Source organism: Lithobates pipiens, unplaced genomic scaffold, assembly GCF_037356315.1.
Source record: "Lithobates pipiens isolate NorthernLeopardFrog02 unplaced genomic scaffold, aLitPip1_a1.2 Scaffold_16, whole genome shotgun sequence".
Classification (NCBI taxonomy): domain Eukaryota; kingdom Metazoa; phylum Chordata; class Amphibia; order Anura; family Ranidae; genus Lithobates; species Lithobates pipiens.
The window spans coordinates 324,079,933-324,094,585 of record NW_027507748.1 but is presented as its reverse complement, the minus strand read 5'-3'; the positions used below and the strand labels follow the sequence as shown (position 1 = coordinate 324,094,585).

At 42.6% G+C, this 14,653-nt stretch overlaps 1 protein-coding gene across 1 annotated transcript in view; it reads right to left on the bottom strand.

Moving 5' to 3' along the window:
• Window positions 1–14,653, bottom strand: part of KIAA0319L (KIAA0319 like) — a 157,852-nt gene that overhangs the window by 75,797 nt on the left and 67,402 nt on the right. The window contains exons 6-7 of the mRNA XM_077481729.1: window positions 12,323–12,424; window positions 8,444–8,541 (exon numbers count right to left, since the gene is read on the bottom strand). Coding sequence (XP_077337855.1) covers window positions 8,444–8,541; window positions 12,323–12,424 — 200 coding nt within the window. The remainder of the gene's footprint in view (window positions 1–8,443; window positions 8,542–12,322; window positions 12,425–14,653) is intronic.

The window sequence follows — 14,653 nt, the reverse complement described above, 5'->3', positions numbered from 1 at the left end:
CCCTAGCAACCGGTATTTAGAGGTGAGTAAAAAAATTTTTTTTTGCCAATTATTTTTTTTTTTTTATGAATTTTAAGCAGCTTTTCATTTTTTGGTGGCAACACCACTTTAATAATAATTTGCAAACTGTTATCACAGAAACAAAGAAAAAATGCATTTTTTTCAAAATTGTTTGTTTTCAAAATTTTCAGGCTCTTTTCATTTATAGCGCAAAAAACAAAACAAAAAAAAAACCCAGAGGGGATCAAATACCACCAAATGAAAGCTTGATTTGTGGGGGGAAAAAAAAAAAAAAAGGACAAAAAAAAAAAGGACAAAAAAAAAAAAAAATTTGGGTACAGTGTTACATGACTGAGTAATTGTCAAAGTGTGAGAGCACCAAAAGCTGAAAATTGGTCTGGTCACAAGGGGGGTTTAAGTGCCCAGTTGTCAAATGGTTAATGTGAGCACTGGGGTCAAAAATACATCTACACTTAAAAGCAATAAAATATAAATTGAAAAATAAATATGTGAGATGTGAGACTTTGCCTGTACTGGAAATTATCCAATTGCCAATATATTTACATGAATTATAAAAAAGTATTTTTTCCCCAAAAAATTAAATTGTCCCTTTAACCACTTCAATACCAGGCACTGACCCCCTTCCTGCCCAAGCAAATTTTCAGCTTTTAGCGCTGGAGCTTTTTAAATGACAATTGTGCGGTCATGCAACACTGTACCCAAACTACATTTTTATCATTTTGTTCCCACCTATAGAGCTTTCCTGGTGGTATTTGATCACCTCTGCGGTTTTACTTTTTTGCTAAATAAAAAAAAAAAAAAAAAAGACCAAAAATGTCACTGATGGGCACTGATAAGGCTGCAATGACAGGCACTGATGAGGTGGCACCAATATGTGGCACTGATGGGCATTGATAGGCAGCACTGATAAGCAACACTGATGGGTACTTTGGGAGGCACTGATGGGCATCACAGTAAAGGAGACACTGGCAGGCATTACTTATAGACACTGGCATAATTTTTGGGCACAAACTGGCATCCCTGGTGGTCATGGGTGGCATACCTGGAGGTCATCCCTGGTGGTCCTGGGTGGGCATCCTCGGAGGGGTCTGCGCTGCCGTCAGAGGAGCAGCCGATTGGCTCTCCTCTACCGGCGACTGTCATACGTGAGTGAGGAAAAGCCTGTTGACACCATGATCAGCTGTAACTGGACACAGCTGATCACGTGGTAAGAGTCTCCGTCAGACTCTACCGAGATCGGTATTGCGGTGTGTCAGACTGACACGCCACCGATCGCCATGCTGCCCGTCCCAGCGGACGGGTGCCGGCAGTTATCCTGAAAGACATCATACGATGTCCAGTCAGGATAATGAAACCACTGCCGACCGTTATTTTGCTATAGGCCTGCAGGAAGTGGTTAAGGCCGTTGGGCAGAAGTGACGTTTGACGTCGCTCCGGTCCTCCAAGGGCATACAGTCAAATGGGGGCCATCATGCCCTCAGTCGACTTCCTGGCCATCAGGCCACAAGACCAGATCGTCTCCACCGCTTCCAATGGCTCTGGTAAGTGCCGGAGACCACCGGAATGCGCGGGAGGGGGCACCTCTCCCACCACTTAAAGAACAATCTTGTGTCCAATCCGCCACTGAGACCACTATGTGAAAGTGGACCGTCTGCTGTTTAAAAACATACAGTGGTTATAGCAGCTATCTGCTGCCATAACTACTGTATTTAACACCAAAGTACCAATGTAAATATACAGGGGGGCGGTCCAAAAGTGGTTAAGGAAAAAAAAAAAAAAACATGCTAAACACATGCCAAGAAAAAACATAAGGAACAAAGCAAAAAAAAAAAAAAAATGGCAAGGGTAAAAAACATACTAATGAAAAAAAAAAAAAAAAAAAAAACGCGCTAAAGAAAAAAAAAAACGCTAAGAACACACTAAAAGGGGAAAAAACATGCTAAGGAAAAAAATGCTAAAGAAAAAACCAGCTAAAGTAAAAAAAAAACACGCTAATGAAAAAAACCCACTTAGGAAAAAAAAATCATGCTAAAAATGCGAAATGCTAAAGTTAAAAAAAAAGTGCTATGGAAAAAAACATGCTGAAAACACACTAAGGAAAATATACTCGTTAAAGAAAAAAAAAAAAAAAACTCCTTGCTATCCACCAAGAAGCTTGACGCACTTTGGCTGGGGTGGGGAGCGGGTGGTGGCAGTTGAAGGCAACTTCTCCCGTACTTTTTCCATTTTTTTTTCTTTTTTTTTTTGAACGAGTTGTTGTGGGCACAGGGCGGCACAGGCCTTCCGGAAGCTCATACTGAGGGACAGGCGGGCTGTGAAGGGAGTGGGAGCTCCAGGCACAGGAACACTATGTCCGTGTTAGATTGGACTTTTGACCCCCTTTTTCTTTTTCTTGGTTATAGGGGTTTCTTACTTTTTGTCTAGGGGTCCTTTTTTGAGCCATCAAGGCTATGCCTTCCGGGACTGTTTTTGGACTGAGTTTGGGGATAAGCTGCGTGTACGTGTTTTTTTGTGTTGTTACACGGCAGCAGGGTGTTTTTGGGGTTCACAGGGTAATGGGTGTGATAGGTGCAGCCCTCCAAGGTACATGGTTTATCTGTATGTTAAATGTTATCTCTGAATTCAGTCTGCCGGTGTATGTATCACTGCTGTTGTTGGTACTGTATTCATCGTCTAATGAGTTATGTGGGGAATGATGGCAGGATCGGGGTTTAATGTGGTTTCATGGAATGTTAGAGGTCTTAATGATAAATTCCGTAGAGCTTTAATGTTTCAATATTTAAAAACGTTCAATCCTCATGTGGTGTTTTTGCAGGAGACACATTTGGATGGGAGCAGGGTGCTGACCTTACGCAGAGCCTGGGTACAGAGGTCGTTACATGCTACATACTCTACCTACTCCAGGGGAGTGTCAATTTTAATCAGTAAGGCGGTACCGTGTACCATCCATCATGTGATCTCGGACCCGGGTGGTAGGTTTTTGGTGATTGTGGCGGATGTGGGTGCGTGCAAAATGGTATTGGTGAATGTGTATATCCCACCTCCCTTCCAGATTCAGATCCTGTATGACCTTTTGGGTAAATTGGCGCCTTACACGCATCTCCCTCTCCTTATAGCCGGGGACTTTAATGCTATCCTCTCTACTGCCTTGGACTCGTCCAATGCATCTAGGGTGGCGTCGGCCGATCTCTCTGCCTGGGCGGCGGTTGCTTCCCTGACGGAGCTTTGGCGTTGGAAAAACCCTGTCACTAGAGGTTACTCATACTTGTCCAAAACTCATAAGTCCTCTTCGAGAATAGATTTAGCGTTTGCAAATGCTTCTATGCTGCAATTAGTGGGGGGGGCACAATATCTAGCGGGGGGTATTTCAGACCATTCGCCCTTGTCGATCCATATTGGCTCCACTGTTAATCCTACGGGGCGGGGGTGGAGATTGAACCCGGGGTGGATGGAGGTGGAAGAGGTGTCCTCTCATGTAGCGCCACACTTTGCTCATTATTGGGAGGATAACGAGGGGTCTGCCGACGCCGCCATAGTTTGGGATGCCTTTAAGGCCTGCATGCGGGGGCACTATATTTCAGCCATTAAACAGGCCCGCAGGTCCCATAATCAGATAGATCAAGAATTGCAGGACAGGGAGAGGGTGTGTGCTATGGAGCACGCGAATAATCAGTCTGATGTCTCCTACGGCGCACTGTTGGAGGCGAGGCGCGCTCTGGCACTTCATTACTCTGATCTAACGCACACATCTAGGACAAAAATGGCTGAAGCCATTTTTGAACAAGGGGATAAGAACGGTAAACTGTTAGCCATGCTGGTGGCTGAGCAACAGGTACAGACTAATATCCCTTGTATCAAGAACACTCAGGGTGACCTGTTAACATTCCCGACGGACATACTGGACACATTTGTGGAGTACTATAAGACTCTGTACGCACCCATTCCGACTTATGACATGGCAGAGTTGGACGGGGTGTTAACATCGTTGCAGATCCCGAGGCTGTCTGAGGCGGATAGGGACTTGTTAGAGGCTGACATAACGACGGAAGAAATTGAAAAAGCTATTAGGTCCTTTCCTCCCCGTAAATCCCCGGGGCCTGACGGCTTCTGCATCGAGTGGTATAGACAGCATTTGGAAGAATTGGTTCCTAGACTTAAAAACTTATATGACTACTGTCTGGAACACAGGTGTCTCCCGGCTTCTTTGCTGGAGGCACAGGTGATCTTGTTGCCGAAGCGGGGCAAGGACCCCTTACTATGCTCGTCATATCGACCGATTGCACTGTTGAACCAGGACTTGAAAATTTTAACCAAGGTGCTGGCTATCCGACTCTCTCAGGTTATCACGACCCTGGTAGATATAGATCAGACGGGTTTCATACCGCAGAAATCTACTGATACTAATCTACGCAGATTGTTTGCCCACCTACAGATTGACCACGCAGACAGGGGATCTAGAGTGGTGGTTTCCCTGGATATGGCCAAGGCCTTTGATTCAGTAGACTGGCAATACATGTTGACAGTTCTGCGGAAAATGGGCTTTGGGGAGATCTTTGTGACCTGGGTCTCTTTGCTTTACAGTTCTCCACAGGCGGGTATCAAGATAGCTAACTTAGTGTCACCCCAATTCGGTGTTCACAGGGGCACGCGTCAGGGGTGTCCTTTATCCCCGTTTTTATTTGCATTGGCAATAGAACCGCTGGCTATAGCCCTGAGACTATCACCTGGGGTAGGAGCATTGGAGGTGGGGGGCATTAGGGAATGTGTGGCGCTGTATGCAGACGACATGCTTCTCTTTTTGAAGGATGCAGGGCCATCTTTAGAGGCGGTGTTTGGGGTGCTTGACAAATTTGCTGAGTTCTCCGGGCTCCGGGTCAATTGGGAGAAATCTAATGTGCTGGCTATTGACGGGGAGGCGCGGGAGTTGGCGACCACTAGGGTCCCCATCGCATGGGTGCAAGAATTTAAATACTTGGGGGTGAGAGTCTCACCAAGAGTGGGCGACTTTATGTCTCTGAATCTCCTTCCCTTGCTGGCCAGGGTGAAGGGGCAGCTGGAAGCTTGGAAGCATCTGCCACTGTCCCTCATAGGTAGGGTTAATTTGCTCAAAATGAAGGTTCTGCCTGTGTTCCTTTTTCTTTTACGCAATTCCCCTATTTGGGTTCCCTGCTCTTTTTTTCGGAGGGTCAATAGTCTCTTTGGATCCTTTTTATGGGCCGCTGCGCACCCCCGCATAAGTCTCAGGGTTTTGCAAGAGCCATGGGGTCAAGGTGGCTTGGCATTGCCGGATCTTTTTAAATATTATTTAGCTGGGCAAATGGTGGTCGCCGGACGGTGGCTGACACGGGAGGACGGGGACTCGGGGAATGTACTAGAGGCGGCCCTTTTGGGCTCTTATGAGAGCCTATCCCATCTGGTGTATAGGGGTTCGGGGGCTTCACCAGCTCTGACGGCCTCTATGCGGGCAACGATACGGGCCTGGGAAAAAGCGCAGACTTTGTTGAAACAGCCAGAGGGGAGTTGGTCTCCTGACACTCCTCTATGGTTCAATCCTAAATTGCCACATTTTGGGGACATACCAGATCCGGTGATTTGGGCTAGGGTAGGCATTAAGCAACTGAAGCATGTGGTGGGAGGGGGGCAGCTCCTGACGTTTGATCAGCTTAAGGTAAAGCATGATCTCCCAAATTGGTATTTTTTTAGATACTTACAGTTGCGGCATGCTTTTCTCTCTCAGTTCGGTCCTGGGGTTTTGCGGGTGGAAGTCTCGCCTTTGGAGACTGTGCTGCGGACAGAGGACCTGAAAAAGCCTCTCTCCGTTGTGTACAGCATGCTGTTCCCGGACAGGCCGAAACCTGTCCAAAACTGTAGAGATGTTTGGAGTGCTTTGATACCTGACTTTGGAGGGGAGGATTGGGACGACATGTGGGGACACCCGTTTCAGACCCTAGTATCGGCCAGAGACAGACTTATTCAGTTTAAAATTCTACATAGAGTATACTATACCCCAGCCAGACTGGCTAGGATTTACGGTACCGGTGCGGGGGGATGCTGGCGCTGCACAGCTGACCGAGCGGACTTTGACCATGTGTTTTGGCAGTGCCCGCGGATTGAGGAGTTCTGGAAGGGAGTGACACAGGTTATACAATCTGTCCTTTCGGTGCCGATTCCAGTCACAGTTGCAGTATGTTTGCTCGGACTGGTGGAGGAGTTGGCACCTCGAAGGGCGCAGAGGACTCTGATTTCTCTGGCGCTGTTTTATGCGCGTAAAGCTATCCTGCTGTGTTGGAAGAAACCCGAACCTCCTACGGTTTCTTATTGGAAAGGTTTGATTAATAATGCTTTGCCGTTATACAAAGCCACCTATCTTAGCAGAGGGTGCCCTAACAAATTTGAGAGGGTGTGGCGGTGCTGGCTTGATGCCGCAGATACTGTGAATTAATCGCTAGGCGTGGGGTTTTCTCCTTAAGGTGAGGGGGGGGGCAGAGAGGTGCTTTCCCCTGGATTGGTTATATCCCCATTTAAAGTAGTTTGTTATTCAGATACAGTACAGGCTATGTGTTTCTTTATGAGTGGTACTGTCGGTGTTTATAGACTGAACTAGGAGGAAGAATGGAGGGCTGCACAGAAGGGAGCTTGGTTGGGTGGGGGGAGGGTGGAAGGGTGGGGGGGGGGGGGGGTTTGGGGAGGTTGTTGGGACCGTTTGGTATGTTTGTATGTTATTAATGTATTGAAAACTTTCAATAAAAATAAATTTAAAAAAAAAAAAAAGAAAAAAAAAAACACGCTAAAACAAAACACTCTAAAGAAAAAAAACACGCTAAGGAAAAAAACACGCTAAAAGGGGGAAAACACACTACAAATGCTAAAGAAAAACCAAATGAAAGTAAAAAAAAAAAACACGCTAAAGAAAAAAAAGAACACGAAAACATGCTAAGGGAGAAAAAAAAAAAAAACACGGCAAAAAGAAAAAACACACACAAAAAAAAAAAAAAAAAACACGTTAAGGAAAAAAAATAAATAAAAAAAAAAAAAAAGTGGAAATGCATAAACCACAATATTTGCCATGATACAAATTGAGTTGCGATTGGAATTGCTTAGTATTTTTTTACTTGCGTTGACCTTCCATGTCCTATGCCCCTTGCTGAAAAGGCCAGATATAGGTGAGGGTAGTGGCCATTTGTTTGTACTGTTGAAATATTGGTGATGGGACATACGGGACACCTTTGCTGCTATATATGCTAGGTGTCCAGTGCTCCCCTATGCATTTAACCACTTCAACCCCAGAAGATTTGACCCCCTTCCTGACCAGAGCACTTTTTACAATTTGCCACTGCGTCGCTTTAAATGAATTGCGTGGTCATGCAATGCTGTACCCAAAACAAAATTTGCATCCTTTTTTCCCCCCACAAATAGAGCTTTCTCTACTGTGACATAAGTGGCGACAGATCGGGCATTTTTGACACATTTGTGGGACCGTTGACATTTATATAGTGATTAGAGCTATGAAAATGCACTGATTACTGTGTAAATGTCACTGGTAGGGGAGGGGTTAACACTAGGGGGTGATCAAGGAGTTAAATGTGTGTTCCCTCAGTGTGTGTTCTAACTGTATGGGGGATAGGACTAACTGGGGGAGGAGACATATTGTTTGTTTCTACTTAGTAGGAACAAACAATATGTCTCCTCTTCCCTGACTGAACAGGTATTTGTGTGTTTACACACACAAATGTGCGTGCTGGCTCTCGTGCCCGCCGGCCACATGCATCGAGCCTCCCCCGCCATGCAGCGGTGGTGTGTGCTCGCCCTCTGGTGGCTCTTAAAGGGCACAACATACCCATACGGGGTTTCGCCAGGAGAGCCAAATTTCCCGACAAAAATCCATGTGAGCCGGTCGGCAAGCCAGTAAGGAGGGGTGGGCGGGTGGGCTCCCTCCCCCTCCCGGCTCCCCTGCCCTCATGCCTATCTATTATAATGCATTGTGGAGGCTCTCAAAATTTAGAGTTAGGACTACAGAAAATGGTGTGCCTTGACAGGGCTCTGTAGCTTACAGATGAATTTGCACATGTGTGCAAACTAAACCCCTGTTTTTAATGCATACTGTTAGACAGGTTAATTTGGCTTGTTAGCAGACTGCTCAGTAAATGGAGCTAGGAATTCCTGTGTAGCTACAGGTAAGCCTAATTATAAGCCTGCCTGTAGTGTGAAGTAGTTGTAAAGGATTTACAACCACTTTACTGAGACCTTAGTATGTGTGGTTTATAAATTACAATAAGTAATGTAGGCTTGTCAAAGAAGGAGTGCATTTTTTTATGTAAGAAAACCATGCACCATGATATAACTAAAAGGAATATTTGTCTGCCATTGGAACAGAAGTCTAATCTGCAAGTATAATGTGCTACATTTTAAGATCTGTCCTCACCTTTGACAACTTGAGTGACTGTGCGTGCTTCCCCTCCATTTCTCCACTGTAATCTGTAGGATGAGTAATCAGCCTCCAATCATACGTATATACTTTTCCTATATATGAATGGAAACAAATAATAGATTACAAAATAAATACAAGCTAAATGTTTTGGTATGCTTGTAAATGAAACCTTAGACTGTAGGTTCCTACAAGGAGTAAGACAAATCAATACTTTCATTAACTTCTGTTGCAATGGGTAAACAACCACTATTCAAATTCCAATACCCAACACAAACTATACCCAATATACAAAATGAAGACTGATAGCACACCTCTTACAGGATATGTAAAAGCATGGTAGCCGAGTTTTTAATGAAAACACGTGGAAGGACCTGGCAGAGCACAGTAGGTAATCAAAGTCATCCATAAAATATACCAGAATGACTAGCAATTTTAAGGATTCATTTACGCGTTGTTCTCCAGTGTACATATCATTTTAGAAGGCTGAGAAAACATATTCATACAACACAGCTGCAATTAGGCATCCATACACTATTTAGTGACTTTGTTCTAGAAGCAGTGTGGTCCCCAATTTAATACAATAGCTGCACTTGTAAATGTTTGCCACACTCCATAGGATTAGAAGAATAGCATTGTGTACACAGCTAGCACATGTTGCAATGGATCACCGATCAGTGCAATAACTCCTGGCATTTAAAACAATTGCAAAAACGTAACTATTCATGTAAATATACAGTATTCATGTAAAATATAGAGCATAGATTTCATTGCTATATTTTTATGCAGAAACAGATTTCTATGCCTTATTATCATGGGCTTGTAATTATACAGCAGTTCACAGACTTTTGCCCGCACCACTGGAAGGGAACCTATTCACTAGGAGTCAGTCCGAGTGCTGTGTCCATGCACACCCACCATCAATATATCGTGATGATTGACAATTGAAACACAGGATGGAAAACATTTAGGGCTGGTTCATATTCTCAGTTTTATAAATGTACGCCAATATTTGGGAAGGCTTGAAAATTGCTATTGTACAACAACCCCTATTCAATCTGACAGAACTAAAGCAATTTATCCATGATTTAACAGGCACAAATTATATGCCAAACTGAAATTCTTGCAGTACTTTTTATGCAAATCATAATAGCAATCCCAATTTAAATCGGTTTAATTTAAGCCTGTAACCCCCCCAAAAAACATGAAAAAAAATTGAGGACGGTGCATACTTGCACTGTATATTTATTACTAGTACCCCCTTGTGCCTATAAGACCCCTTTCACACTGACAGCATTTTTTCAGGCACTACAGTGCTAAAAATAGCACCTGAAAAAAGCGACTCCTTTCACACTGGAGCGGTGCGCTTGCAGGGCGTCACAAAAAGTCCTGCCAGCAGCTTCTTTGGAGCGGTGAACTCACTGCTGCTCCCCATTGAAATCAATGGGGCAGCGCTGAGATACCGCCTGCAAAACAACCACTCCGGTTGCAATTTGCGGGCGGATTTAACCCCTTTTCGGATGCTAGTGGGGGGTTAAACTGCCTCACTAGTGGCTGAATTGCGCCGTTAAAACGACGGTTACCGCCGACACGCTCTGTGGCTTGGTGTGAAAGGGCTCTATATAATAATCTAAAAAATAATGATAAAAATAATAATATAAAAAAATATATAACTTTAGAAAATAAAATGTGTATTCCCTTTGACATAATCCCTAAGGGCACAATGAATATCACTTTTCCAGTTTATGCTAGTACAATTTAACTGTGCCTTAAAATGCTTTTACTGAATGTCATTTACGGGTCACATTTCAGGTTAATTTGGTTGTGTGACCAGATTGAAAAAAATAAAAAAATAAAAGTAACTATTTAAAAAAAAATAAAAAAAATGAAGGAACAAAACTGTACTATGAACTTGTGTAATGCAAAAACAAAAAAAACAAAAAAACAAACAAACACACCCTAACCTACACTGGTAAATAGGGCGAAACCAATTTACACCAGGTATTCCAAGAATACCAGGTCTTCTGCTTAAAAAAAAAAAAAAAAAAAAAAAAAGAGGTTTCAATAGTAGAGTGACCAAGTATACTAGGGCATTACAAGGATTAAAATAAAACAAAAGCCATTTGAGTGGAAAGGAGATTTAGATGCAGTAAATGTGATGTACAAGTTTCTTCAATCAAAACATTTTTAACAAAAAATCATGGTAGTAAGTATTTCAAAAAATAACACATCTGCAAAATGATTGAAGGATTATTATTATGAATACTATTAAGGGCTAATAAATAGTATAATAATAGTAATAAATAGTATTTTATACAATGTAGCTTATTTAAAATTGGTATTAAACCCACAACCATTTATTGTAGTTTACCAATAATTAGATGTGGTGGCTGCATTCATTTTCTTTTTATAGGATTTCTTTCCCGTTTTCACCTGGTGAACTAGCCGTTAACACACCTCCTGTATTAAAGTGCCCCACTCTGGATAAATTAGGACAGGGGGGCACAACAGACAGCAGCATTGTAACTCTGGGAAGAGGGCAGTGTTAAAGTGGTTGTAAAGGCAGAAGGTATTTTATTCCAATGCATTCTTTGCATTAAGATAAAAAAAAACTTCTGTGTGCAGCAACCCCCCTCAGTCCCCCTAATACTTACCTGAGCCCATCTCGATCCAGTGATGTCGCAGGAGAGACTGAGGTGTCCAAGACTCTCCCTCCTCATTGACTAAGACAGCAGCAAAGTGCCATTGGCTCCTGTCTCTTCCAAAGCCAATAAGCCAATGAGGAGAGAGAGGGGGCAGGGCCAGGCCACAGCTCCATGTCTGAATGGACACATGGAGCTGCGGCTTGGCTCGGGTGCTCCCATAGCAAGCTGCTTGCTGTTGGGCCACTTGACAGGAGAGAAGGGCCAGGAGTGCCAGAGAGGGACCTGAGAAGTGGAAGCTCTGGGCTGCTCTGTACAAAACCACTACACAGAGCAGGTAAGTATAACATGTTTTTTATTTTTACACACAAAAAAATAAATAAGACTTCAATAATCACTTTAAAAGAGGAAATCCAATCTGATCTTTTTTAGGATGGGCTTCTCCTCTGGGTCACAGGAGTGCAATTAGTTTTGCACTCCTGTGACCCCGTTTTCAGCAGAGAGTGGTCTGAAGTCTGTTCTCCACTGATGTCACTGCCATCAGTCGAGGCAGCGCGTCATCCCGATTTAAAAAAGTCTGGATCCAGCAGCTTGATTGATGGCTGAGACGGCCGTTCTCCGCCCCTCCACAGCTCAGTGCTCCAATGAGCGTGGAGAAGCAGAGAGGAGAGATGCTGACCGACAGGCTGCAGCTCTCCTCTCGGGGGATCTGCGAAGACTGAGCCATGTTTGTGGTTCTGTTCCCATTGCAGAGACAGCTGGGGACAGCTGCAGTATTGGTCTGATGCTGCATCCATATAGGTAAGTATGAATAGGAAATAAAAAGAAAACCCATACTTCTCTTTTAAATGTACGAACAGATTTAAATAGGCTAATAAATTGAACCTGAAATCAAGCTCACACTTTACATTAAGTTACAGCAAATAGTTTTTTCCCCTTTTAGGATAAAAGTTTTACATAAATAAATAAAAGCCAATCATTGTAAGCACCCCTGTTGGTGATAAATGGGTTGTCTCATCCCTGTAAACTGATACATCTGGGAGCAGAGCCTGTTCTTTAGAAAAACAGACTTTCTGGCTGGATCACCAGATAAAAAACAGAAGAAAGAAAGCTCCAAAAAGAAAATGAATACTGCCATCACATCTAAGAATTGATAAGCTGTAATATAATAAATGCTTGCTTTAAAGGGGTTGTAAAGGCAGAAGGTTATTTATCTTAATGCATTATGCATTACCTTCAGGAGGCTCTGGAACAACAAAGGCATTCAGTTGGACTTCATTTTTTGGTAAGGTGATTTCAGCACTGCCCCCAGCAGACACCACAAGCTTGATTGTGACTGGAGAGAGACACACAGATATTCAATTGAGATCTTTACATTGACAATCCAAGTTCTTCAACAATGCGTAATGTACAGTTTTTTTCACAGAATTTGGTCATGTGATTTCTGTTAAAGGGGAGTGCCAGAGGTTAGACTGACTGCTCCTCCCCTACGGTAGAGATTATATGACCAAAAAATGTAGAATATCACACAGATAACCAGCAGTGAAGGGGTCTGGGGTGGCATTTTCTCCAGTTTACCCCTTTCATTAAGCTGGCCATAGAGGATTAAATTTTTTTCATTTGGTCAGTGGGCCGTGCAAAAAAAAAAAAAAAAAAGCGCTATGGATTCCTCCAGCCACACAAAGGAGGTGGATGGGTGAATCCCCTCCGCTGGGACATTGTATTCTGACAGTGCTGTCAGAATAAGATGATCAGTGGCTACAGCTGCTCATCAACGAAAGCCTTCCAACTTGTTAATTTGCCAAAAGTTGATCTAACAATTGACTTCTTTTGAAGTAGGCACACACTTAACGAAATTCAGCCGGTCCCCGATGAAACAGCCAAATTTCAATCCATCTGTGGCCACCTTTACCTCCTCTTTATTTATCCATCCCAGTAAAACTGTTTACATAGATTTAGTTAACATTTGAGAATAAGTCTAATTTAAACTAGGCGCTACCCCATATCAGCTGGACTAACAAAATCTTCTGACATGGAATGTTAAAAACAAACAGAACTGTTCAATAAAAAGTAAATAAAAGGATAAAGATTAACATGGAATATCAACTAGCAGTTATTTGAGTTGGCATAACATAAAACAAACATTTTCATTCAACAATGGCGGCTGTATTAAAACCGGATTGTAGGCTCGTAATGCTGATATTTTTTCAGTTTTGTCTTTAAAAATGATTTATGTCAGCCAGGAATCTTATTCTTGCAAGTTCTCCATGGCAGCAACAATCCTTCTGGTACAGTCATATTATAGAACACCTTTAAATGCAAACGCTTATAGCAGAAATCTGCCCAGGGTACCCAGTGCAATTTTACAATTTGAATTATATTTTAATTAAAAAAATATATCAGATCTCCCAATGAAGCTTGTCTTGGGGAAGGTGTTGGTAGAATCTTCATACATGAAAGATGCAATCCTGGCCTCTCAGGGGGCGGTTTGGTGACTGGTGTTGTAATGCGTATTAGCCTAACAGTAGAGCCTTGTCACCAAAAGCTAAAGGTGGGTACACACAGATTGATATTCAGCCAGCTCAGTAGGGACAAACAAATTTCAATTTGCAAAGTCAAACCAGTAAATCAACTTCTGTCGAATGGGGCGATTGGAAAACTCTCATTTGATCACCGGCTGCAGTGCTGATCAGTGTATTCTGTATTCTCAGTGGAGAAATGATAGCGTCCCCAAATGGGAAAATACAATGGCTCAGTAGGAGGGATTCCTGAATTACCACTGTCTGTGTTGATGGGTGAATTAAGCCAAATTTCTCTCAGTCTATAGCCAGCCTAACTCTGAAATTGCTGTCTATGACCAGCCTAATGCTGTGCACAAAAACATGAAGGTGTTCAGGAATCAGAATATCACCAAATGTTATGCTTCTGAAAGTTGTTACCACTCACATTAAGCAATTACAACTTATATATTCTGCTTTGCTAGATATATGTGCAAGGCTTAAAAATACATACAATACATATATATGTTAGGGATGCCATGCTCTAATATACAACATATTTATCATTTTAGAAATGTGATCTAGATTATTTACATATTTTAAACAATGCTTACACCACTCATGATTAGATTTAGGTGATCATTTATCAGATTTATACTTCTTGTAGTACTGCATTAATTTTTATTCTGACTGATAATCGATGTTCATACGCATTCCTCAAATCTCATAGGGCATGTAAAATGGTGACCAAAACACTCAATTTGGCAGACAAAAATGCATTAAGAGCTCTCCAGTGTAAACATGAGGCAGGAAGGAAATACAGAAGAAAGTGAATAAAATACATACTTGTTCTTTTTAAGTTTGATTTGAGTTTTGCAAACGGATAAAGTAAGGGCAGGGGAATTGCTTTGATTAAATAAAGGGTACAGAAAACAAAAAAAGTCTTCCATGAAGAAGACAATGAATTACAGGACATCAAAGAGCTGAAACAATAAAAAAGGATCCTGAATATTAATTATTAGCTATAGGGTTGTCTCCTGGCCAGGAATATAGGAAAAACAGGTTAT